General features: G+C 44.6%; 1 protein-coding gene across 5 annotated transcripts in view; it reads right to left on the bottom strand.

Annotated features, from left to right (window-relative positions):
* Positions 1 to 3,780: 3,780 nt before the first annotated feature.
* The window catches only part of ZBTB38 (zinc finger and BTB domain containing 38), a 253,950-nt gene continuing 231,225 nt past the window's right edge, over positions 3,781 to 26,505 (bottom strand). For all 5 annotated transcript variants that reach the window (XM_086943695.1, XM_086943694.1, XM_086943697.1 and 2 more), the window contains one exon: positions 3,781 to 8,273. In XM_086943695.1, the coding sequence (XP_086799821.1) occupies positions 3,978 to 8,273 (4,296 nt within the window). In that variant the 3' untranslated portion in view covers positions 3,781 to 3,977. The remainder of the gene's footprint in view (positions 8,274 to 26,505) is intronic.

Raw genomic sequence — 26,505 nt, 5'->3', positions numbered from 1 at the left:
ACTTGTTTAGAGGGGCCTAGGTATTCTGAATGGGACTACATTTTACTTCTTTTTTAACAATGGGGGGGGGGGGTATGGGGGGAGAGAACTTTAGAACAATAAATGTGTAATAATATGTAATATTACTGAAGCATGGAATTAGTTCTCATAATTCTTCAAATTGATATGAGTTCCTAATCCACCGTCAGACATGTTAGTATGTAATTCACACAGAGGTAGCAAATGGGGTGAGTTATTGGTGGAAATGTTGAGATTCTGAAGTCAGCGTGACAATATCAAAGCCAACTTTGGGTAAGAGTTAATTTATGTTTCTTGAAGTCATTCTGACCAAGTGCAGTTATTTAGCATGGTCTCATTTGACCACCCATTTCAGGTATCCACATTGCAAGATTTCACTTAGAATTCTTCAAGTACTTTTTGCACTCCTTTCTGGGATATGTGTGTTGTTTGTTATCTCTTAGGCGCATCTTCTGAACTCACTATGAGGGACATGCATGCAAACCCTCCGAAGATCCTGATCAAAGGTGCAGTATTCAAGTTGTGATTGTGGATCTACCTATTCATCTGGTAGTCTCAGTATTTGGACATGTGACATAGACATGTCCTGTGCCACTAGATTTTGCTAAAGTGCACAGGATTCGAGTCAGATATGCGGGTCAGAGTGCTGGAAAAACATTTTAATGGTGAGGACCTCTTTGGAAAGGAAGTGAATGATGTTTTGCAAGCCAGGTGTGGTGAGGGCAACCGGGGCCTGGTCATAGAGATGGCCAGTTATTTGTGGGGCCTGGGAAGCAGATATGCTTATAAACAAAGATTCTTGGCCCTGCTGCTGAAATAACATGCTTTCCCTTCCCTATGGATACCAGTAGCAATACTCCCAATAAGGTTAGCAGGAGTTTGAGACTGCTCACCATCCTTGGAGTGGAAGATCCAAACAAGGGGAAGCACCCAAAAGCAAAAGTGGCGTTCATCATCGGAACCTGAGAGACAAGAAAAAACCATAGTGTCAATGTGGAAAGCAATCACACTGGACAAAAGTGTATCCTGGCAATAAAACTGACTTCTTGGGGGAAAAGTCACCCTCCTAATCACCATCCTGCGGAGAACATGCCAAGGAACCACTTGGACAACAGTAGATCGCAGTTCAAGCCCTGCTCAGTAAAGGTGGCGTATAAGCTATATTAGTTCAAGAGAGAAAGTGGGATAACACATCAAGGTGCTTCCTTGTGTAGAAAAAGCATAACGTGTTCCAGCTCAAAATAGACCTAAAATGCATTAAGACATTTATTTGCAGGCAGTCCATAAAAAATGGCTACACTGGTGAAGTGGTGCCATACTGATAGAAATTGGAATTTGCATGTTCTCTAGATCAAATAAATATCTACTTTCATGCACTTATGAATAGAAAGAACTGCAAATACGTCAAATGTGGAATGAGAGAGGATCACTGGCAGTTCAAGGTCCTGTTATTTGGGCTTTGATGTGAACCTTCAGTGTTTCTGAAGTGCTAGATGCCAGTAGCCACTCATCTGTCCAGACAAGGAATCCACATCTACCATTACCTGGAAGACTGGCTAATTAAGTGCCAAGACTGCATTGGTGAGTCAGAAGTGCCAGATTTCTCACTAAGTTACGAAGAGCAAGACCATGGAGTATGTTCTCGTTTTCTCAATAGCCAGACAAAGGATACTCCATGTGAAGAAAACGTGTTTAAAAGATCCTGTCTGTTTATGAGCCAAAAGACCTCAACCACCTAAGAGTGACATGAATCAACATAGGGATCCTCCTCACACCGGCACCGAGGTAGGGTTACAATCCTCGTGTGGAGCTCTTGAGGGGTGGATGTTGGACATGAGTCCTGTATGAGGAGATGCATGGGTATTAAATCAGATGGGCTTATACAGAGGAAAAATTTAATGAAGAGAATCTGCTAAAACTACACCCTGGTGAGCTGCAATTTTTATTTTTGTCTCCAAATTGGTAGGTGTTTAAAGATGAGACAATGGTTTATTAAATCCGACAGGAGAGTTCAACATTCTTCCAAAATGTTCATATCAGTTGATGATGACAGCATCCAACTGGGCAAGGAAGACCTGGAGTTGCTTGTGATTTCCTTCAAATACATTTACCAATAGCTAGCACATCCCGCAGTCCTTATTACTGACTCAGGCAAGATTCTCCATCATAATCGAGTGTTCCTCAAGATATCAGTATAGCTCCTGAGATCTTACAATTCTGTCACCTGGGTGTGCCTTAGGAGTGGCTGGACATATTGGCTAACTCCAGAGCTGAATCAACAAATGCAACAGTTTGCATTAAAAGGAAGATATTTTGCATACAGAGCACAAAGAATGCCTTACAACCAATTGCAATTCAATCACACATTGCTGCCATAATTGTTTAAGCTATCTAAGTCAGCCCTTCAAAACATTTTGAAGTAGGTGCACACGGCAGACATGATTTGAAGGTAAAGGAAGAGCCTGATTGCTTTTATTTTGTTCCTGCAAGCAGTAATTGGAAATTATCTGAAGGACCCACTACCGTCCGGTGAGTACACAGGCCTTATTGCAGGGGGTCAAAGCTGTGCTGTCATGCCTGATTTGGCCTCCCTTTGAACCAATGAATGGGGCAGAACTAAAGAACTGACATGGAAACCTGCTTTCTTGGTTGCCATCACCTCTGCAATGACAGTTTGAGAGATACATGCCTTTTCATGAGAGATATGTACATCGGTTCATCAACCTTCGTGCACAAACGTAATGCTATGATCACATCTAACGTTCACCCCTAAGGTTCTCACCGATTCCCTTTTGAGCCAGATGGTGTTTTTGATACAACCAGTGACTAAGACAGGGAAGACATTGCATATCCAGATGTCAGAACTAGTAATGCTAGTATATCATCAACACAAAACCAATGAGGTGGACATGTAACTGTTCATTGTATTTAGCCAAGACAAAAAATACCAAGTGGTCACGAAATTGAAAACAGTGTATGCATTAAATTAGAATTCTAACAAACATGTGACCTCTCAATGAGAAGAGGTGTGGCTACTGCCACGTTCAGAGCTAACACACTGGTAATGGAGATACACAAGCTGGTCACATAGAGGTTATCATAAACCTTCTGTAATTTTTACTTCCTGGATTCAGGGGCACAGTTGAACACACAAGTAGGTCAGACTATCTTGAAGAACCTGTTCATAGGAAGATATACGTCTTTGCTTGAATCTCAGAAAATCCCTGCCTCTTAAACTATTCAAAGAGCACTAAAATCTATAAACGATCCAATGTTGGATAAGAATAAATTACTTGCTTCTAAAGCTTGTTCTCCAGCTTTGGCAACATAAACCCGTTTGACTTTCTCAGCAATATGTATCAAAAGGAATGTTGGGACACACCTAGAACAGGAACAGAAGAGGTACCGCATGGTGAGATCAATAAACGGGCACGAAGGAAGGGTGAAAGAGTGTTGAATGGACTGTAAAAAAGTAGCCCTTTAGTCATAAGGTACTGCATGCTTTTTCATAGTGGTGGAGTCCTGCCTGCAGAAGGGGACTATGCGAAGGCCAAGGACATTTATTTATTACCCAATATCCGAGTATATGTAAAAGGCCAGAAGGGCTGGAGAAATCAGTTGCTGAACAGATTGAAGTTAGCTGTGCCCTAGGCCGCTAAGCCTTTTAGTGTCTATGGCTTATCAGGAAACTTTGTTGATTCCATATGGTCCTTTCTACTTCATTAAAGAGCAGTTGGTTAATGGTAAGATTGCAGTAAGCAATTTGGTTGTGAATTTGCTATTTAATGCTATAGCTGTTAAGCCTATATACCTGTTAACACCTTAAATATCTTGTATGGATTTGACTGGGCTGAAAACCATTAATATTAATGTACTTTAAGAAAATATTCGGTTTACATGATTTAGCGGGTTTGAAACAGATTTTTGCTTAAAGTCCTGGTGGTAAGGTGAGCACAGTACTAGTGGTAACCAAGTGAACTTTTTTCAAAAAGATTATTCTTATTGATGGTATTTGCAGCTTGACAGTTCAAGGCTCCACTTTCTCTTAAATCACGCTGGCAGAACTTCCAGCTCTCCCAACTTTTTTGTTCTGGCTTCTGTTTAAAGCAATCCTCAGAAAAGACTCCTTTTGGGTAGAAACCGCCACCTTTATTTTTGAGATTCATTTTTTGAGTATTGCTGCCATCTTCCCCCTTTTCAGAGGTCAGATCTTCCTCGCTTTCCTCACTGAGAATAGCGGAGTCAGTAGTGCTGTCACTGGAAGTAAAGTTTTCACAATTATCCATAGTGTTTGACTCGTGCGTTTCTCTGAGAGGCTGATCTGTGAAATATTTTGGTCTCTTTTTTAAGTGCGCCATCGGCCCATCTTCACTGTCCTGGTATTGCAGGTTTTTAAGAAAGTGCTTATTCTGGTGCTTACTCAGAGCATCGGGTGTCTTGCACACCTTGGAGCACTGGAGGCACACAAACCCCTTAACCCCATTTTCCAGTTCATGCTTTTGCTCATGGTCCTTTTTGGTGCTCAAGTGCAGAAAGCTACGAGGGCAGAACTGACATTCGTACACTTTCTCCCCGGAGTGGGTTCTTTCGTGCTTTACAAGTGTTTCATTGCGAGCAAATGCTTTGCCACAGTGCTGACAGATGTACTTCTTAACTTGCAAATGAATCTGCTCATGTTTCTTGAGATGTCCAAGGAAGGAGAAGCACTTGTCACACGTTTTGCAGCAATAGGGCCTTTCACCAGTGTGGCATCTCATGTGCACTTTTAACGCTGATGGGTTGTGGAACAGCATCTGACAGAGCTCACAAGAAAAAGAAATAGGAACAGGGTGACATTTTTCGGCACTTGTTGCTTCTTCCTTCACAGAAACTTGCATATCACTAACTGCACTTTGAGTTCCATTCATCTCCACCATCATTTGTTCTTTACTTGCTTGCTCAATTGGACTGGCAACATTTTCCCATTCCAGTATATCCTCATCATAATCCATACTTTGAGTATCCAATTTCTCCCCCTTCAGGTCTTCTTTAGCTGCATCCTTATTGGCAATGGATACATTTTCTTCAACAGACATATACCTATTACAATCTGAACTTTGATTGTCAAGCCTTTCCACCTTGATTTCGACGTTCCTTTCTACATCAGTGGGAGTAGTTGAATTTTCCTCCACAGATACATCCTCTTCACAATCAGTGTTGTGTGTGTCATTCACCTCCCCCTTAATGTCTTCCTTACTTGCGTCCTCGATGAGAGAAGAAGCATCTTCTTCCACAGATTCATCTCTATCGCAACCTTTTCTTTGAGTGTGAACCATGTCACCTTTCATGTCTTCCTTACTTTTATCCTCTGTGGCAGAAGTATCACTTTCTTTCACATGTACATACCCATCACAAACTGTTGCTTGGGCATATAGCGGCTTCTCAAGGTCTTCGTTCCTTGTACTCTCAGTGGGAATGTGTCCCAGGGCACTCGCGGAGTCAAATTCATTTTCACTGTGGCATTCGGGAACTCTCTTCATACTTTCTGTTCTTTTTTTTACTTTTCGTAATTCTTTCAATTGTTTGGATCTCTTCTTGCGTTTGTAGTTGTAGTATGGGCGCCAGGACTTGTCGTTGGAGTCCTGGTCGCTTGTGTCATCGCACAACTCGTTCAGTATCTTACTCTCTGATAATCTGCGCAGTCTGCCTGAGCTTCTTTCTCTGTTTGCTGCTTTGTACTCCGGCTCATCTTTCCAATGTTCATATTCCAAATATTTTGATCTACCTTTTTTGTAGAAAAGATTAGATTCTGGGATGTGCCTTCGCACCATGGCTTCACTTCCAATCCTCACCGTTATTTGACAAAGAGGCTCAACCCCACTGCTGATAGAGGTTCCAGGTAATGCTGGTTTGGCAATGTATGTTACAGTTTTGCTCTCTCCCTGCACAATGTTTGTGGTCCCTTTTGATGCAGCTTTTGAGTCAGCAATGTCACCCCCTTCCACTGGGTGCTCAGGTATGCTGCATGTTACAGATTTGTATTCCTTCATAGAGTTTGCATTGATGTTGCTGTCACCAATGTTATCCGAGTCCTCATTTCTTTCTTCTTTTATAGCTTGGCTTAGCTCATTGCTGGATATTTGATTTCCTCTGGTTTCAAGTGATGCAACGTTATTACCGTGCACGATAACGGAGGAGACTCTACTGCTGTGCATGATGACAGATGGGACAGCAAAAGTGGGGCTGATAGGCGCAGACACATTTTGACTTTGGCTACCTGGGGCATCCAACTGTTGAATACTGGAAATAAACTCCTTTTTAATAGGCGAGGCTGACTTTTCAGGGACTGGAGCCTGTTGTATGTCAGATTGCAGTTCCCTAAGTACAGCACTAACAGTACTTAGGGCTGTTGTTTCCCTGTTTTTACAGGCATCAATAAATGAGACTGTGCTGCTTAAATTGTCTCTAATTTCCTGAAAATGTGCAGGCAGCTCAGAGTTCAGAGCAAGGCATGCATTCGCAATAGTGTCACAGCTTTGAGTGTTTACTTTTTCCAGCGACCCACTATTGTCAGCTCTGCCTGAGGTGCTCCTGCCCTTCATAGGCAAAAGTCTGTATAGCTTATAAGGGTAGACACTGGATTTTAAACCCCCATTGGCCGTTTTACGACTTATCCCAAGACGTGGATCAATTCCGTGGAAAGACTTCTGGTGGTTTTTGAGAATACAGTAGGTCATAAAAGTCTCTAGACAGAAAATGCACTGATACCGCCTGTCCCCAGTGTGCCAGATCTCGTGCTTTGTGCGGTACTCTGCTAATGCAAACACTTTGTTACAATAATGGCATGGGTAGGTTTTCCTCCATGAATGGACGTTTGTATGCCTGCGTAGGCTTGACATGGTCCGGTAGCTGCGTTGGCAAACATTACAAATGTAAAATATCTGCTCGTTCACAATTTTCACAAAATGGTCTTGGTCTGGCAGGGTATCACAGTCAATGGGGAAATTGCAAGGTAGCTGATCTGTGTACAAAGTCCCAGATATGTTATTGGTTATGCCATTGTCTATGGTCACCTGTGTGTCTTCGGTCTTGACAAGCAAGGGTGCTGGTCTGAAGCAGATTTGCTCGTGTCTCCCCAGGCGTTTGTGATGTGTGAAAAGTTTGCCGCAGTTCTTACACTTGAAAGGTGGGTGATGCTTTTTGGGAACCTGAAGGTGGTCGCCAAGTACAGCAGGACTATCCAATGATTCAGTGACCGGTAAGTTATCAGGTAATGTCTCAGAAGTATTGTTTTCATTTTCAATAAAAAACTGGAATTCCACTCCCTGGTGGGAATTCAAAATGGAAGTGATTGGGTGGTCACTGTTCATTTCTATGTCAGGCTGTGGAGTTTGCATCTTATTTTCAATCAAAGCATTGTACTTCTTTAGGAGAGCCTTCTTTGGGATATTGCATGCTACATTTGTGGCTTGGATCGTGGGTGGTGTTGTAAGGGGTTGGTTTTCTTTGCCGTCTTTAGAGACGGGTGGTTTTCCATGTTCAAGGGACAAATCTTTTCGAGGAAGCTTACCGCTGGAAGAAACAGCATAGGAATGTTCAGCTAATGCGTGGAGTGATTCTGTCCCTCTACTTACATGGTTTCCACTGAGAACAACATCTGTTACTTTCATGCCTTCTGGGGTCCGTTTGACATTTGCCTTAAGATCTAGAGGGGAAAACACCCCATCACTGTTCTCCGTCTCTACAATTGAAAATGCATTTGTTATTCTTGGTCCACTAGGGGCGGCGTCATCATCTCCCCGTTTGTTGCTGATTGAACAGCTATAAAGTGCAAATGGAGTCGGGGCTACTATTGGTTCTGAGCTATGCACTGATGATGACTTGGATTTGTTACTCTGATTGTCATGCTGAAGGTTTTCCAGAAATGAGATACCCAGCATTTTCCCTGCAGTGGCAAGATCATGTAACGTCTCTTTTCTCTTCACCATCACCTTGGAGCTATAGATAAAGTTAAGTATTTCAGTAAACACATCAGCCTTGAGGTCATTCAACTCCATGATGTGGCTAGCAACGTGTAGACTTGGGCTCAGAAAATGTTGCCGGAAGTAAGGACTTGAAGCTGCCAGCACATTTCGGTGGGCCTTGAATTTGACATCTTCTACAACGATGGTGACGTCACAGAATACTCCTTGCAACCTCTGATCGTTCAAACTGTTGAACACAGTTTCCTTGTGATGACTGTCCACAAGATCTTCCGAATTAGGCATGACTGTCATCTGAAAAAGAGAAAAATCTATTATAGTATGCTCATTTAGTTTCTTCTGTTAAATGACTATAACGCAGTTGAATTGAAACTGTCTTTAATTATTCATATGCAAAGTATAGTATAAACAAACATTGAGAAACCAAAATGTCGAGTCTTGACACGTTAGTGCAATGGACACATATATATTTATATATTTATATTGCAAGCGTATGCCACAAAAATAAAGAGAGAAACAAGATACCATGCCTCAGCTTAAAAATGATGGCCATGTGCTTGTATAAACATTTGAAATAAAAAAAAAATAACCACATATTTATTTTTAAATGAAGAGCGCAGATGATTCCTAGGCAGTTGGATTTGGAAAAGGTATAACAACTGTTTTCAATTTTAAAGCACATCACATGAAAATAGAACTATTAACTGGTGCAAATAAAAGGCATTATTACGTTTGAAGTGCTGTAGTCTGAAGACGGTACAAAAGGGGGAGGTGATGGACGGAGCATCTAAATCAATCAAACACTCACACCCAGTCAAAAGATCTGGGTTTAATCCATCACCGTTCTTTAGCCCACTCTGCCACCCCAGTTCAGACATGGCTATATGCAAATCAGTCTGACCCTGTGCCTCATGGGAACAGTCCAGCCCTAACTGCCAAGCCATGTCTTCCCTGGACCGGAAACAAGCTTCCGAGGACCGGTTTCTGGCATTCCAGCCGTCTTCAGCCCGGCTTGCTTGAATCCAGAGGCACAGGGTCAGACTGATTTGCATATAGCCATGTCTGAACTGGGGTGGCAGAGTGGGCTAAAGAACGGTGATGGATCAAACCCGGATCTTTTGACTGGGTATGAGTGTTTGATTGGTTCAGATGCTCCGTCCATCACCACCCCCTTTTGTACCGCTTTGGCCGCCATACGTGTGGCAGGGTATGCTCAGACGTGAGTCCCTTGCTCACTTTGCCACTGGATTCAACCAAGCCAGGCTGAAGACGGCTGGAATGCCAGAAACCGGTCCTCGGAAGCTTGTTTCCGGTCCAGGGAAAGCATGGCTTGGCAGTTTGGGCTGGACTGTTCCCATGAGGCACAGGGTCAGACTGATTTGCATATAGCCATGTCTGAACTGGGGTGGCAGAGTGGGCTAAAGAACGGTGATGGATCAAACCCAGATCTTTTGACTGGGTGTGAGTGTTTGATTGGTTCAGATGCTCCGTCCATCACCACAGTGTCCGCCCTTCATGCCATGTGAAGCGCCACTTACGCAATTGCGCCGCATCAAGGGTCACCATGGGGGCGTGTGCTACGTTCCGCACTTCATGCCATCTGGGTCGTACATTAATCAGATCGTCTGCTGTGGCCGTGTGCTGGGGGTGTCACAAAGCCGTTCACCTCGAAGCGTGGTAAGTAACCATTTGCTCGACTCCCTTGGGGGACTGCCCGTTGTCTCACACATACTGCGGAGGAAATTGCAAAATTGGGGGGGTACCTCCGATACTGCTAAAAGCAATAATCAGCCTTTACACTGGAACATGGGTACAGGTGAAACTTACGACAAATGCAGCCACTAAAAAGATCCCAACAGATCGAGGGCTGAAACAAGGCTACATATTGGCGCCCCTCCTTTTTAACTCATATATGGCAGACCTTGGCAATGCATTATCCAAGGCTAACCTTCTGTCTACTAAAATTGGCTCGACTAGACTATTCTTAATGCAGTATGCTGACGATTTGGTGTTATTGGATCACACCAAAACAGGCATGCAACGACTATTGGAAGCTCTAAACAAGTACAACAACAACAACGACCTATGGGCAAATGCAGGAAAGACGAAGGTGGTAATATTTGAGAAGTATGCCAATAAACTTAGACAACACTGGAGACTAGGCATCTTAAATATTATAACAAGACCAAATACAACTACCTGGGGGGCTGGCTCACGAGCAATGCGAAACCCACGGCACACATCGCATCTATGTAAACAAAAGTTAAGGCGGTGTCGTATGACCTATGCATGCTGAATTTTAAATTAAGTGGCCCATCCACCAAATCTATCAGAAAGGTCATAAACGCTAAGTTGTTACCCTCTCTTACATATGGTCAACTAGCATTCCCAGCGGCTTATAGTAACATCTTGGAACAAGCCAACTGTTGAGCGTTTAAGCAAATCTTTCAAATACCAACATATGCTCGGAATGCCCTGCTCCGATTGGAATTCGGGCTAAACAAACAGAGCTAGGAGCATTGGGCCTCGATTGTGCGGTTCTATCGAGGGGTATGTGCGGCTCCCCCGCACTCAATGAAAGCACTCAATGAAAGCAGTCTTAAAAACTATTTTTGAGGAAGAAAATAACTTGTGGTCCAACAGCCTGCACACCGCCTGAACTGAATTGCATCTTGACATGTCCAACTGGCAGAATTTTATCCATCAGCCTGGTATCCTAAAATCGATTTTAAGAAACAAGTTGGATTACTCTCTAAGGAAGAGGATATGAAGGAACTGAGGCTCTCCAGTAGTAACATTAGGATTCTTGCCACCTCCTATGAGGACCGCCAAAAGCAGCCTTACATTGACGCCGCCTCAAATAAGTCAATCTTAAAGCGAATCTTAGCAGTGAGACTTATGGTGCTGCCGATAAAAGACATTAACATGCGCTGGAAATCATTAGAGGTGGTCAGTAGTTGCCGACTGTGTCAACAGTATGAGGAAACCATTGCTCACTTGGTTTGCTTATGCCACTGTTTAGCAGAGGCACGCTGCACTTTATTAAAACCATTCTTTCTAAAATATGGAACACATACATGCCAAGATGCGATGGAACTACTCTTTAGCTTGGACATTCCAACGGAACTGGCAAGATTTGCGAAATTTGCACACAAGGTGAAAGAACTTTTAGCTAATGCCTCGCACATTGCACTTTAATTGAATTACTCGCTGCTAAAGCACCGAACAAGTACCCGCACAATGGAAACTTTTCTAGGTCCCACAAAAATGAGCAAAAGTTGCACTTCAATGAAAAAACTCTAAATCATTGCCTAATCAGGGATTCTAACTAATTCAAGGCATTGACAATATTTGCACTGTTTTACTTATTTTAGCGTCAAATGTAACATTTTAAATCTATTTTATTCATGTGGTATTTATTATTTGTTGAATAGATACCGACCATAACTGAATTAATTAAGCGCTGGAACTTCTCCGCTGGTTCTCTATTGTAACAATTTTATTTAATTGAAACAATAAAATTTATATCAATATATCAATGTGGAGAACAATACGTAAAATAGATGACAATGTAGCATATGGTGATACTTGGGTACATTTAGAACAAATTAATGCGGAAAGGGAGCCTGCGCAGAAACCTCAGAAGTAGATATTAGATCTTCGTAAAGCTATTGTGACCAAGTTAAAGACTCTCATACCCACTAAGAAAATAGATTGGACTATGTTAGCGTCCTGTAAGCAGAAAAAGGATGAGTTAGTTTCTGACTTCTTTTCAAGGGTTGAGGAAACATTCCATGATTTTAGTGGTCAGTCATTGGCCGTTGATACGGGTAAGCATTTGTTTGTTGACAAATTTGTTGCTAATATGTTACCAGAAATAGCTAGTCGCATAAAGCCCAGCAAGAGATTCGTCATTCCTCTAGTCGTTAGTAGTGTGTCGAAGTTCCAGCATTCAGCTTCAGAGTTTCGTCCAGGTATAATTTAAAGTCCTGTTGCCAGGGATCCCCTACTTATACTAAGAAAGGGGGTTGGACATACTCTAGGGACCCACCTATGAGAGGGTCTGGGAAGAGGGGTGGTTACACCCCTTTACCTTTGTCCAGTTGCGTGTCAGAGCAGGGGATGAGCGCACCTGCATCCAGGAGTTTAGATTATACCTGGACGAAATTCTGAAGCTGAATCCTGGAACTTCGACACACTACTAACGACAAGAGGACTGAAGAATCTCCCTTGGGGTCAAGGAGTGACTCCCTGTTCAAAGAGGCACAAAAGAAGCATCTTGCTGATCTACATTTCCGAAGCTCCCGCCGGACTCCGAAGTATTTGCGACTCAGGACACAGACTTCCAGACTTCTCAGAGACCAACACAAGATCCCAGCAAAGTCCTCCCGAGTGATGTGGAACCGGAACTCCTGGACACCGTGCACATTTGCTAGTGCATAGACTTCCTGAGCTTTCCCGATGTTGTGCATTGGGCTACTTGTAGTCCAAGCCCCGAGCACCATCTGCACTGAAGATTGTGGGCCTACACTCCACGAGTGTTCGGTGAGCTAGCTTCTAGCATTTCTGCTCGAGGCCCCTTTTGCGATCCCTGGTCTGTCAACTCGTGGGTCCCCACGAAGGTAACTCTTTTTTCCTTGGGCTTCCCTGGTTGCTCCAGACGTGCCCTGACTCCCTGCTGCGTGGTGAGTCCCTCAGACCTTGCTGGTCTGCACTGAAGTCAATCTCTGCTTTCTGTATGGGTTGCTGTTGCCAAGGCTTGTTGGGTCCAATCCGGAAATCGACACCGCAGCACTCGACATCCTTCGTGGGACAGCTCGAATCCAGCACCTGGTCGTCGTCGACGCCTCCTGTTCCTCGTGATTGAAGAGTCAAGCTTCATCTTCTTCACCTGAAATCACCCGACATCGGTGGGCATCTACCTATCGTCTTCCTGGTCACTGGCAAGTGACCCATACTCTGTCCCCTCTGCTTTCAGGTTCTTCTCATCCTTGATCCAGGCTTGGATCCCTCCGGACACTTTCCACTTGGATGTCAGCAGCACTGTGCAGCAGACCGCCTTTGAAAACGACGACGAAACCCGACACCAAAAGACACCCATGCACCTGGCTTCCCTGGGTGAGGTAACTAGAGTACTGAGGTGCTCTTGTGGGTATTGACTCTAGAACTGCCTAGTTCTAAAGGGGTATGCTCCAAGTCCTCTTCTAAGTGTCCTTTATCTTTAAAATTCCAACAGCGACTTTCCCCATAGAAGTTAATGGTGAATCGCGGCTGTGTTTAGACACTGCACGCGTCCCCCGTGGCTACCCTGTGTCACTACCTTGGGTGGTTCCTGGTGGCCCAGCGGTTCTAAAGGCTCTAGGCCTTGTCTCTATGGCAGTCGTGGTTCTTATACCACTTTCTTAATATATGGTTTGGTACGCCTCTAGGGCTAAATGTATATTGTACTAATTTACTGTGTTCTAATTAAGTTTACTGAATGAACTTTTGCGTCTAGCCTCCTAAAGAGACTAGAGGGATGTGTTTACTATAAATACATATATTTTATATATATACCTGGTGTGGTTCTCTTTTAATTTTTTAATTCATGAGATTATAGACTACTAAAACAAGCTGCTATACATTCCTTCAAGACTTAGCCTGAAGGCTGCTCTCCACAGCTACCACTAGGATAACTTTCTATGAAGGTTGTCTTTAACCTACCATCCATAAGGATCATTTGGATTTGTGCAAGGTGCCCACTAGAATAGTGTACAGCATATGCTAGGCCAACTTCTCACACTTAGTACAGACTTACTTGTCAATATTTTTACCGACAGCCAGTATGCATTCGGGGTGGCACATAATTTTGGTCGCTTTGGAAAGAAAGTGGTTTCCTCACCTCACATGGGACACAGATAGTGCATGGAGAATGAGTGCATAATCTTCTTATTGCCCTAACCTATCCTAAGAAAGTGGAAATTGTTATATGTAGTGCACACAAGACAGTGGCTGATAAAATAGGAGCAGGTAAATGCATTTGCGGATCACACAGGCCGTGAGACCGCAATGCAGCAAAGTACCACCTCCATGTATGTGGTGAAGTCACAAGCCGAACGTTGGCATGATTCCAGGCAGGAAGTGCTGGACATGCAACAATCTGCCTCTGCTGATGAACTAGATCAATGGTCTAAGGAGGGAACACTGGATGATGAGGGCTGTTGGAGGGATAAAGATATGACCAGATGGAAGTTACCCACAGCCTACTTATATCCCTTGATTCACATGGCACATGGGGCGGCACATGTTGGTGCATCCTCAATAGCAAAACTACTTATGCAAGTTTGGGATCATCCTGATATTGCTGGCACTGCTAAAAAGATAATCCAGTCTTGTCTGGTCTGTCTCCAGTATAATTCCGGAAAGTGAACGCAAACTCCAAGAGGAGGGTTTGCGACACCAACTGCACCTTTTGAGGTTCTGCAAATGGACAATGGACCTCATTTCATTGGGCAAGTTGTAGAATATGACATGAAAGTGTTGGAATTAAGCAGAAATGTCATGCCGCTTTTCACCCTCTATCAGCAGGACTGGTGGGACGTTACAACTCCACCCTGAAATTGAAATTGGCTAAAATACAGGCTTCCACGTCTTTGAAATGGCCTGATGCACTGTCCCTAGCTCTGCTTTCCATCAGATTGATATCACATACATGGTCTGGCCTTACACCGCATGAAATAGTCTTTGGGAGGCCCATGAATATTTGGGGGCTCCCTGAGCCTCCCCCTATACATGATGTACCCCATGTGTTGATGAGTGACTATTTGTCCAAGTTAACTGACAGCTTGTCTTCTATTTATAAGCAGGTACAGGAAGTTCTTCCAGACAGGTCGCAGGGTGAAGGCCACGATCTGCGGCCTGGCGCTTCTATGCCGCATGCCCTCATGAGCCCAGCTGTGTTGACAGATCACCACGACATTCGAATTACAGAGAAAAGGCGAGCTGCGTCACCTGAAGAATCTGAGGAAGTCTTCCCGGACCACACGACCCCTGGTACATCTAGATATCTGCTTTGCTCCAGGAAGAAAGACATTTAATCACAGTAAGAGACTGTTTGAGCCACTGTCCTGGGTGGTTAAAGACTGACTACAGAGGGGGGTAGCCTATTAGTGCCTACTCATCTCAACGTTAGTGAAGAAACCAACGCCTGCCCAGGATCTTAGGGTATCATCTATTTTGCTGTTTGCCGATGAAAATGAGCACGCCTAAGAAGAAGGAGATCGCTTCAACAATGTGCAAAGGCTGTACAATCTGCATTTTTGGTCTGATTTTGACTGTTGCCATCATTGCTACTGTAATGTGGGTAGTGGAGGAATTAATGCCTGGAGCCTCCTTACCTAACATTACTGTTACACCACTTGCTGCAAAAGAGCACCATCATTTTGATTTGCCGCAACATGAACAGGGATACCGGCAAAATCTGAGAATCAATTCATTTCTTCAAATTTGCATCAGACACACCAGCTAAGCAATGCTACTAACTGCTGGGTTTGTGGCAAGATTGCTCCTCATCAGTACATAAAAGGAATCCTGTTGTCACCGCTGCTTTTCTCTCCCAATGGCTCATGTCCCGCTTGGTTCAAACTTTTATATGCCTCTAATGAACAAAGTCTGATACCCCAACGAAGATGGGGACCAATAAGCAAAAGGGACTGCTTTACAAATGGAAGAATATAGTAAAGGAAGTGCAGCAACAAACTATGTGTATCCAAAATCTAGGTCCACTAAAGGAAATGGACCCCTTGTTATCTCTGTTGCCATGACCACTGGCCCCCTTTCTGTACAAAGTACAGGCGATGTGCCTGTGTGCCACAGCAACTGTACTGCAGTGCTGCAGATGTCTATGAGAGGCCAAAGCAGCTTCCCTGCATCACATCACAATTATTTTGTTTGTGGAACTAAGGCATACTACTTCGTACCTCCAGGCTGGTCTGGTACACGTTACATAACCTTCCTTCTACCACCTGTGTTTTTAGCTCCCCACCTACCATCAAGATTTGCAATTGTTCAATCACTATGCTGGTAGTAGGGGAAAATGTGCAATCTGTAGTCGACCAGTCAGAGAGCACATGGGAACAATATAGACTGGAGCATGCTGTATCATTGGATCCAGCTGTTGTGTCTTCACACCGGACAATTCACCATCTGTATATGGTTACATCTCCAAACTACACAAAATAGCTACTGAGATACATCAAGACTCAGGAACATGGATTTGGGCTGGATGGTTCTAGAACATATTTTCTGTATGAGGCTTAAAATATTGATGCTTATGACAATGAAATTGGAAAGGCCCTGGGCGAGCTGAACCCCGGTAAGGCGCCGGGGTCAAATTACTTCCCCTGTGAATGCGGTTTTATGTGCATTTGGGGCCAAGACTCCGTCCGGTGATGGAAGAGGCGCACGAGGGAGGGGTGCTCCCACCGGATTGGCGACATGCGGAGGTAGTGGTGTTTTTGAAGCCGGGCAGGCCCCCGGAGAGTCATGCGTCCTATCGCCCGTTATCGCTGCTCAATACGGAGGCTAAGGTTCTAGCCAAGGTTCTGGCCAATAGGCTTGAACCTCACATTGCGGATCTGGTTCATCCGGATCAGGCAGGCTTCATGCCTCAGAGGGCTACTCGCCACAATATTCGGCATGCCCACGTTGCGATCTCTGCTTGGAGGAGCCTGGGGGAGCAGGCTGCGCTATTTCTGGCGGATATGGACCGCGCTTTTGACTACGTGAGCTGGACATATCTGTTTGCCCTATTGTGCTGCCTTAATCTGGGCCCGCGCTTCTTGGCCTATGTACGGTTGCTCTATACTGATCTTATGGCCTCTGTACGGGTTGCGGGAGCGATCTCTCAATCCTTTTCGGTTCGGCGGGGACGCGTCAGGGTTGTCCCCTGTCCCCCTACCTGTTTGCGCTCGCCATGGAGCCCCTCGCGGCATGGGTGCGCATTGATGCCCAACTCAAAGGCTTCCGGTGGTCTGTGGGCCTGGTTGACAAAATAGCGCTATACGCCGATGACGTCTTGTTTTTTCTTACGGATCTAGATGGCTCGGGGCTGCGGCTGTTGCGCATTCTGCAAATATTCGGTGAAACCTTCGGCCTCTATATGAACCCAGCTAAGCCAACGCTGTGGGTACTCAGTGAGCGGGGGCAGGTGGGGGATTGGGCGTTGAGCCTTCAGGTGGCGTCGGGCGGGGTGCGGTATTTGGGGGTGTACCTGTCGGAGGTGGCTTCGGTTTCTAGGGAGCGCAACCGTACCCCTGTGTGGGATCGTACGCGCGAAAATATAAAGGTATGGTCTCATATGCCATTGACTATATATGGCAGATCGGCCATCTTTAAGATGGTAGCACTCCCTTGCATCGTGTATCAGTTACAAAATCATCCATATCGCATTCTGCCACGATGGTTTCAGCAAGTCAACTCGGCGCTGAGTGGGTTCCTGTGGGATGGGGTGATTGCACGTGTGGCGCTGCGGACCTGCTTCCGTTCTACATACACCGGAGGATTGGCCACTTCTGACGTATTCTCTTATTACCAGGCTGCACATCTGCTGGTCTTGAACGACTGGTGGTATGGGGACAGGGGTGACCCTGCATATGCGGTTGAGCGATCTCTCATGGGCTCGGCTTCGGTCCGTACGCTGCTGTACTTGGTGGCGCTTCGGCGGAGTCTTCCCTCTGCCACACAGGTGGTGTTTTACATCTGGAGGCAGGCGCTGCGTAGAATGGGATGGTGGGACGTGCTCACTCAGGAAACCCCCTTTGGGATAATGGTCGCCTGCCCCACTTGGCCGCGCTCGTAGGCTTCCAGGGTTGGGATGCGATAGGCATTACCTCGCTGGGGGATGTGATGGTAGGATGTTCCCTGAAGTCATTTCAGAACTTGCAGGACGAGTTCGGGATGCCCCGCTCCCAGTTCTATAAATATCTTCAACTGCGGCATGCCCGAACGCCCTATTTGACTGCTCTCGAGCAGCTCCCTGACTTTAGTCCGCTGGAGGCTAAGTTATTTATGGGTGAGTTGCCAGACAAGAAAATTTCACGCATCTACCAGACACTGGTCTACCACTGCTCCTCCGATCTACTTAAGCTTAGGTCTGCATGGGAAGTGGATGTTGGGGAACTAGAGGAGGAGGACTGGAATGAAGCCCTGGCAAGCCCGTGGGCTGTTGCAATTTCCACTCGCCTGCGCCTGATCCAATTTAAATATTTACATCGCACATACTTCACACAGCAGCGCTTGTGGCGGGCAGGCATGGTAGGGTCTCTGGACTGCCTTCGATGCTGCCTGGAGGCGGGCACACTCCTCCACACCACATGGGATTGTTCAGCACTGCAAAGGTTCTGGGATGGGGTCTATAGGTGTTTATCTGAGGTGTTGTCCTGGGTGCTTCCTCGGGACCTTAAACTAGCGTTGCTGCACGTTATGGAGGGCATTGGGGGTAACAGATACAAGCGCCATTTGTTGCTTCTGGGCATTATGTTAGCCAAGCGAGACATTGCCAACCATGTAAGGCGCCCCAAGCCCTGTCTCTGGCCGCCTGGAGAAACGGTATGGATTTTTGCATGGGGATGGAGCAACCTATATTTCTGGCCAGGGGATGTCCTGGCAAGCACTTTAAAACCTGGAAGAGATGGGCCGACTACAGGGGGCTGGACTTGGACCCCCCGCCTGACATAACGGACCTCCCGTTGCCCTGATGTCTGGACATTTGGTACTATGGTGAAGTGTCTTGATTGGGCTCTGCATGTCTTTTTGCACAACTGTTGTTTCTACCTTTGCAGCAGCGCATTTGGGGGGGGGGAGGAGCGGGAGGGGGGGGCTGTGTTTCCCATAAAAGTCTGCATATGATACTTCTGTCATGTCAATGTTTGCAGCAGTCTCCGGTGCTCGGAGCTATGCCTGATATGTGTGTTCAGACAAATAAAAATGTGTTTAAAAAAAAATATATATATATATTGATGCTTTGTTCCCTCTGTATTTCCACTCTTACTACTTGTTTACCATCTAAAACGAATGTCCAAAATGTAAATGCCTGTTTAGCAATAGATCAAGAAGTCAGCAACTTGATGCTGAATGATATACATCACATTTATCGTACCCCTTTTGAAGCATAAGAAAATGTTATAGCTTATACCAAAAGGTCCATCTGTGGAAAACGTCTAATATTTTACTTGGCATAAGCGACAGCCATTTGGCTGTGGTTCCATTTAAGGTTCCTTCGTAATTCTTTCATCTTTTCACTCTGCTTGTACTATCTATTTTAGTTGACTTCCTGACTCAGTTAAAAGAAATGTACGTGCATGTAGCTGCCCGTGCACCTGGTCATAGATGTTAACTGACAATCATTTCCTGCTGCCATGAGCACTCCTGCTCCCCTTCCCACTTTGCTGACCACATAGTTATTCATCTGCCCTTGTTTGCTGAAAACAATTTCTAAAACTTGTTCTCCCTATTTCTGTTCACATGCTTACACTGCAGAAAACCTGTATAAAAGACCTGTGTTCTGTAACTTCAGTGTACTGCCTCCTTGCAGCACTTGAGAGAGTGTTGTGTGGACGTAGTCCCACTCATGAGTGATTAATAAACTTGTTATTTATTTCCAACTCCAGTGCTGATCTCTATTTTGTTGGTCTTGGAAACCCATGGACAAAAGGGTGACCCTGCACCAGTCTACCCCTAAAAAAAGGTACATTTCCACAATATGTGCCGAGGATAACCCTCTCATTTTAGCGATGGTGCACTAAAGCCTTGCATGTACGGCTCACCACAGCCTGATGAAAAAATGTCATAAGATACAAAACAGAGCTGACACTTCGTTAATTAGAAAAGACGTGGTTACATAATCTTAGCGCTACGAAAAATTATAGGGGGTGGACTAGATGAACAAATGAAATTCAAATAATTAGCTTGATTCGGACTTTCTGTAAGGCAAACAAATGTAGCTCACCCAGCTAAAAATATATTTCAGAAAATATCCTTCACCGGACACTAATGTCAAGCACTGCCATCCTTGCAATTTACGAGGTAAAACGTATAGAAAGGAAAAAGACCATGATGCAAATATTGAAATAAATAAAAAAACAAGCAATGGCAAAGACAATAGGTTTTGGCAATGCCCAAGCTATTGGCCTTGCCAATGTGTTTTAGCCAGGTTGTCTAGCAGCATATCTGCTGCTGTTCAGCAAGGCTGAAAGTCACTGAAAGCCCAGAATCACATAATGCTGAACCGACACCGAGTATCCTCGCCCTCCATGTTGAGTTTATTGTCCTGCCCCTCCTAACACAAAAAAGTGCTATGATGTGGTCTGTGCTGGCCACTTCATAGCACTTCTTTCAGTGACTATCAGACTTGCTGAAAGCAGATGTGCTGCTAGACAACATGGCTAAAAGACATTCACATTGACAAGGCCAATAGCTCGGGCATCGCCAAGGGGAAAACAGCCTTTACAACGAGGTTTTTACCACATTGTAACTTTACCATGCATGATTTTAGAACGAATATGCTTTTTCAATGTATGCCTTTACCACGCATTTAAGATAGATCAGAGGTGTGGGGGCATCCCCACACAAATACATTGTTTATATATGTGAAGAATGCGTGGTAAAGGCATATGTTGTAAAAGCATATGGGTTCTAAAACAAATGTGGGGTAAAAAATGCATCGTAAAGGCATGAAGAGTATTTCCGGGCGCTGTTCCGTCACACAACCGTTGCAGAGATCTACTGGCTTTGCTAATACTTGTTCTGAGTTGATGTGATCTTGCTGAACAAATGTGGAAGTGATGTGTGAAACAGTTGAGGAGCTTTGAACTGAAGCAAGGACTTTGTGTAACAGCCAGAGCTGCCGACAGGGGAACTGGAAACCAGGTTTGAATCTTAGGGTCAGCTGAACAGTTTGTGATTCTAGGCAAATCCCCCCTGCGTACGACAATGAATGTGTCATTGTGTATCTGTAACTGGTGAGCACTTACTGCGCTCCACTAACATCGGCTGGTGTTAGTACTATGGCAAGATGGAGGATGGACAAGCGCTCCAACACCATCAGAATGTGCAGAAAAAATTAAAATAAAAACAGCAGCAATGAGAGAGGTAGTGGGGGAAAGGGACAAGCCGGCACACAACAGGGGATGGAGAGATGGGCAAGCAAAGAAGGAAGAGGGCGGGAGGAAGGAACAATGAAGGGGGGAAAATACCTTAATTGAAGCAGGATCAGCGACAAAAATTAATGTGCCATTGTGGTATGTAACTGGTAAACTGTAAAGCACTCATGTACCCCAAGCTAGTGTTTGTGCTATGGCAAGACGGAGGACAGAACAAGCGCTCCAATACCATCGGATCATGCAAAAAATAAAAATAAATAAACAAGTGCTGTTTGTGTTTTAACAACTTTTTAAGAAGTGCATTAGTTTATGTACAATCACATGCATTTTAGTGGTATGTGTGTAGGTGTACAAGGGAGACCGCCTAAAAACACAAGTACTTCTATGGAGTGCTTGAAAACAAATAAAAACCGGGAGCAGTGTAAGGACACATGTACTTAGTCTATGCGATATGGGAGGGCCAAGCACGGGAAGAGGACATGGACACCTACATACCATGACGAATGGCATCAAAGAAAATGAGAGCGATGCTGAAGTTTACCAACGGTAGGAGATGGGAGCCCTGAAAGCCCACAGATAGAACACAACACGCCTATTTGAGACAGCGCATGCGCTGACTAGCCAAGACCTGAAAAACAATAGATTTTGCAAAGGCGAGACCTACTGGCTTTGCCAATGCTTGTTGTGTTTAGAAACGGGGACATTAAGTGATTTATCCATAATCACAAAATGTGGAATTGAGGTTGAGGCTAGGGAGATGGTATGGGGTCCTTTCAGGAGAGGATGTGGCATAATGGCCATAGCTGACAACTACAGAGCTGGTAAATTTGGTTCATGTTACGGCGTCGGTTTAACATCCTTGAGTTTGCGCAAATCACGTAATCTCGCCGTACCTACAAAAATCAATGTGTCCTTACAAAATAAAGGAAAGGTATCATGCAAAATCCGTTGCAATGTTGTATCAATTTACTCCCCCAAATCAACGGATGGTGAGTACTCATACTTAGAAAAAGTTAGATACTTGCAGCATAGAGTGATGCTTTTGATGTTTTGCATAAATGTAATCCCTTTGATGCTGGGCTTCCCTGCTAAAAAAGTACTCATTTAATGATCTTACACTCTGCCCTTGTGACAATTCCTCTGAAAAATCTGACCTTCATGTCTTCTTCTTCTGTCACTTTTATAAAGAACAAAGATCTAGATATATTTAACCGCTTTTAAAACAACATAAATTTGCACAATGTTTTAGTGCCCTGTTTTTCTTGAAAAAGCTTAATGATCCTTTTTTTCTGACGCCTAATTCCTATGGGCTTGTAACCGAAGAAGACAATTTTTAGAATTAAGAGCAGCCTACATTTTAATAACTGCTTAATTGAGCATCACCATCATTTAGGAAATTATCTAATTGATATAAGAATGAATTTCGGTCTATTTTTATCCTTCTTCAAGCAATTGTGATAGCTGAATTTGCGCTATGTTCACTTTATTGAGTAACACATACATTTTGAAAACTGGGGAATTGTTAAATTTGAAGTGCTACTGACTAGGGTTTGTAATAGATACTTCTTATATTTACTTCCCAGTAGATTTTATGGTCAGAAATATAATTTTAATGTATGTACTTTTATGGTCTATGCTTTTTGACTAGATCAAATAAGTTGTTCTGATTGATTGAATGTGTCCTTGTGTAAAGTAATTGGTGCTAATGCAAAGCACTCTAATTCCTTTGCGTGGTGCTGTCGCTATATAAAACTGCAAATAAAAATAAATAAAAGCAAATGGTGCTAATGTAAAGTGTTCCAATACATTTAAGAAAGTTTAGTGCTATATAAAACTACACAAAAAAAGTAAACAGTGCCTATGTAAAGCACTCCAATTCTTCAGGTGGTGTTAGCGCTACATAAAACAGCACAAAATAATATGAAAACAGTTGGTGGAGAAGGGGATCTGTGCACCAGAGTTCAGCGGGGCAAGCATCTTGAGGTGGACGTGCAAGAAAAGCAAATGTGGGCAGCCATAGGGAGATTAAGTGATTTGCCCGTAACCACTAAATATGGAACTGAGGCCGAGGCTAGGAGACAATGTGGAGTCCTCTTGAGAAAGGATGTGGCATAAGGGGCAGAGCTGCCGACTACGTAGCTGGAAAACCGGGTTCGAGTATCGGCGTCGGCTTAACAGCCTTCATTCTGGGCAAATCACTTAATCTCCCAGTGCCTACAAAAATGAATGTATCCTTGTGTAAAGGAACTGCTGCTATTGTAAAGCGCTACATTTGGGTGGTGTTGGTGCTACATAAAATTGCACAAAAAAACCCAGAAAGAATCACAGTGTTAGCCTGGTTTTCAGCAGAGAACATGAGAAACTACATCAAATCAGCAACCACATTAAAAGGACTACTTTTGTCCCGGACACTGAGGGGCAGACAGACCTTGATGACATCAAAATGCTTTAAAGAGAATTCAAGTTCAGTAACAACGGCGCACGTAAACACTTCACCGGTGAATGTGGAAAAAGTAAGGAAGTGTCCCGGCAAAAGAAATTTTAAGAAATAGAATCCTACCCTCTGAAATTAGAAGCAACAAGTGAGATACAAACAGTTCAATCTTTTTGCACAGGAGAAACTTGGCTATAAAAATACGGGTGAAGACACCGTTACTTTAGAAGCTCTGACATGCCCTGCGATAACACTTACTTGATTCACTTGAGGTCTGATTTTCCAGCTATAAACACCATTGCCAAACGAACACATATGGTGTAAACACACAAACACAAAAAATATAGACTACATGTGTGCCAAGTAATAGCAGCCGTGCACACATGCTCCAACCAGCACATTTACTATACACTAACAGGACATTAAAAGGCAGACCACCACCAGTGGCGTAACGAAACTTGAGGGGGCCCCCCTGCAGAATACGTCAAAGGGGCCCCTCCGGTTGACCTCTTCATGTAAGGCTTCCACAGGGTACATGTCTTGGTGGGAGGGGAGGTAGGCAAAAGATCTGCCTACTCCACTGTCCGCAAGTCTGCTTCCGAGGTTGTCGGTGCTTCTTCAAGGGTTGTGGTCTGTGGGTTTAGGTGACAGATTATGCCCTTCGAGTCTCTCTCTATTACTTCACTCTCTTCTGTTTGTGTCTCCATCACACAATATCCTGTCTCTCTCCATCACTCATTCTCTATCACTCACTCTACTCCCTGTGGGTCTCAATCACACAATAATCTGCCACTCTCCCTCCTTCACTCTGTTGCTCTATCACTCACTCTCCTCCCTGCGTGTCTCCATCAGACAATCTCCATCACTTTCCCCATCACTCACTCTCTTCTATTTGCGTCTCCATCACACAATATCCTGTCGCTCTCCATCACTCATTCTCTATCACTCACTCTCCTCCCTGTATGTCGCCATCATACAAGATCCACATTGTCTCTCCTTCCATCACTCTGTTGTTCTATCACTCACTCTCCTCCCTGTGTGACACTATCAGACAATCTCCTCTGTGTCTGTCTCCATCACTTCCTCTCTATCACTCACTCTCTTCACTCACTCTCCTCCCTGTGTCTCCAACATATAATATCCTCTTTGTCTCTCTCATCACTGATTCTCTATCACTCACTCTACTCTCTATGAGTCTTCATTAGATGATGCTCTTCGAGTCTCTCCATCACTTCCACTCTATCACTCACTCTCTTCACTCACTCTCTTTCCTATATCTCCATAATATAATGTCCTCTTTGTCCCTCTCCTCACTCATTCTCTATCACTCACTCTACTCTCTATGAGTCTCCATTCGATGATGCTCTTCGAGTCTCTCCATCACTTCTACTCTATCACTCACTCTCCTGTGTGTCTCCATCACAAAATATCCTCGCTGTCTCTCTCCATCAATCATTATCTATCACTCACTCTCCTCTGTGCGTGTCTCCATCAGGCAATATTGTCGTTGTCTCTATCATTCTCCTTCCTGTGTCTCCATCATATATTATCCTCTTTGTCTCTCTCATCGCTCACTCTTTATCACCCACTCTCCTCCCTGTGGGCCTTCATCAGATCATCTCCTTCGAGTCTCTCCATCACTTCCTTTTTATCACACACTCACTCTCTCCCTGTTTCTTGCTTTGTTGTTTCCTTCCATCTTTATCTCTCGCACTCTTCTTTCCGTTCTTGACCACACACAGGTCTCTTCTCCATCACTTATGTCCACTCCTGTCCCCATCATTCTCTTTCTCTGTTGTTGGCTCTCTCTGTTCATCACTCCCTCTAGTCCGTCTCCTCCACCCACCCTGCACTCACTCGTCTTTTTCTTGACACTTCCTCTCACACTCCGTTTGTCTCCATCCATCCCTCTCCATCTCTTTCTCTGTTGTTGGCTCTCTCTGTTCATCACTCCCTCTAGTCCGTCTCCTCCACCCACCCTGCACTCACTCGTCTTTTTCTTGACACTTCCTCTCACACTCCGTTTGTCTCCATCCATCCCTCTCCATCTCTCTTTCTGAGTCCCTCACTTCTCCTTGTTCTCCCCCCGTCCCAATTCTTCGGTGCCCTCGCCCCTGCCGTCTTTTATGTCATTCCCTCTATCTGTAGTCTTATTCCCTCATCTCTTTCTTCGTCCTGTACACTCTCTCATCAGTGCCATCTCTTCTACCTGTTTCTCCTTTATCCGCTCTTGGGTGTCGACCTTTATTTCTCTCTCTGTCTTTTCTACAACACTATCTTTACTTTCTCTGCACATTTTTCCTAAGTATCTATTTTTATTCACCCCCCGCCCCCCCCCCCCCCCGATCTCCTTCTTCTGCGCCTCTTCAGGAGTAGTAAGCCCTATATAAATACAATTACAGTGACCTCTCTCTCCCTTTTCGTTCTATGTCAATCAACTCCTTCATGCTCTTCGGGACCTCTGTGACCTGCCTTCTGTTCATTAATCACCCTTCCCAGTCTGTCTCTTTCACCATCACCTCCTCTCCCCTCTCAGACTTTCCTATCCTTTTCTCCCCCTCCAAGGCTTCACCCCCCATCTGTCTCTGCCCCTCGTCCTCTCCACCTGGCTTATTTCAGGACGTGTCCACCTGCTCTACCCTCCTCGCAGGCCACAGCTTGAGCTCTCGGTCGAGAGTATTGTGCTGAGGGGCCCCCTTCAGCTCGGGGCCACCCGCACTGCGGGGGCCTGTGTTACACCCTGCCTGGAACAAAACCATCAGGAGTCGGGAAAAATACAGGCCTCGTAAAGTACTCATGGTTTGTTCAACCTAATGCAGCAACCTCCTGCAAAAGAACCCGACCGATGCCGCCCCAAAATGACATAAATGATTACTGGACGATTTCCTGCTTATATGGCTTTTATCTTAAGTGCTGCCCATTGCACATTATTCATACTTGCCACCCCACCCGA

Source organism: Lissotriton vulgaris, chromosome 11 (genome assembly GCF_964263255.1).
Source record: "Lissotriton vulgaris chromosome 11, aLisVul1.2, whole genome shotgun sequence".
NCBI classification, from domain to species: Eukaryota; Metazoa; Chordata; class Amphibia; order Caudata; family Salamandridae; genus Lissotriton; species Lissotriton vulgaris.
This window is presented reverse-complemented; position numbering and strand designations above follow the sequence as displayed.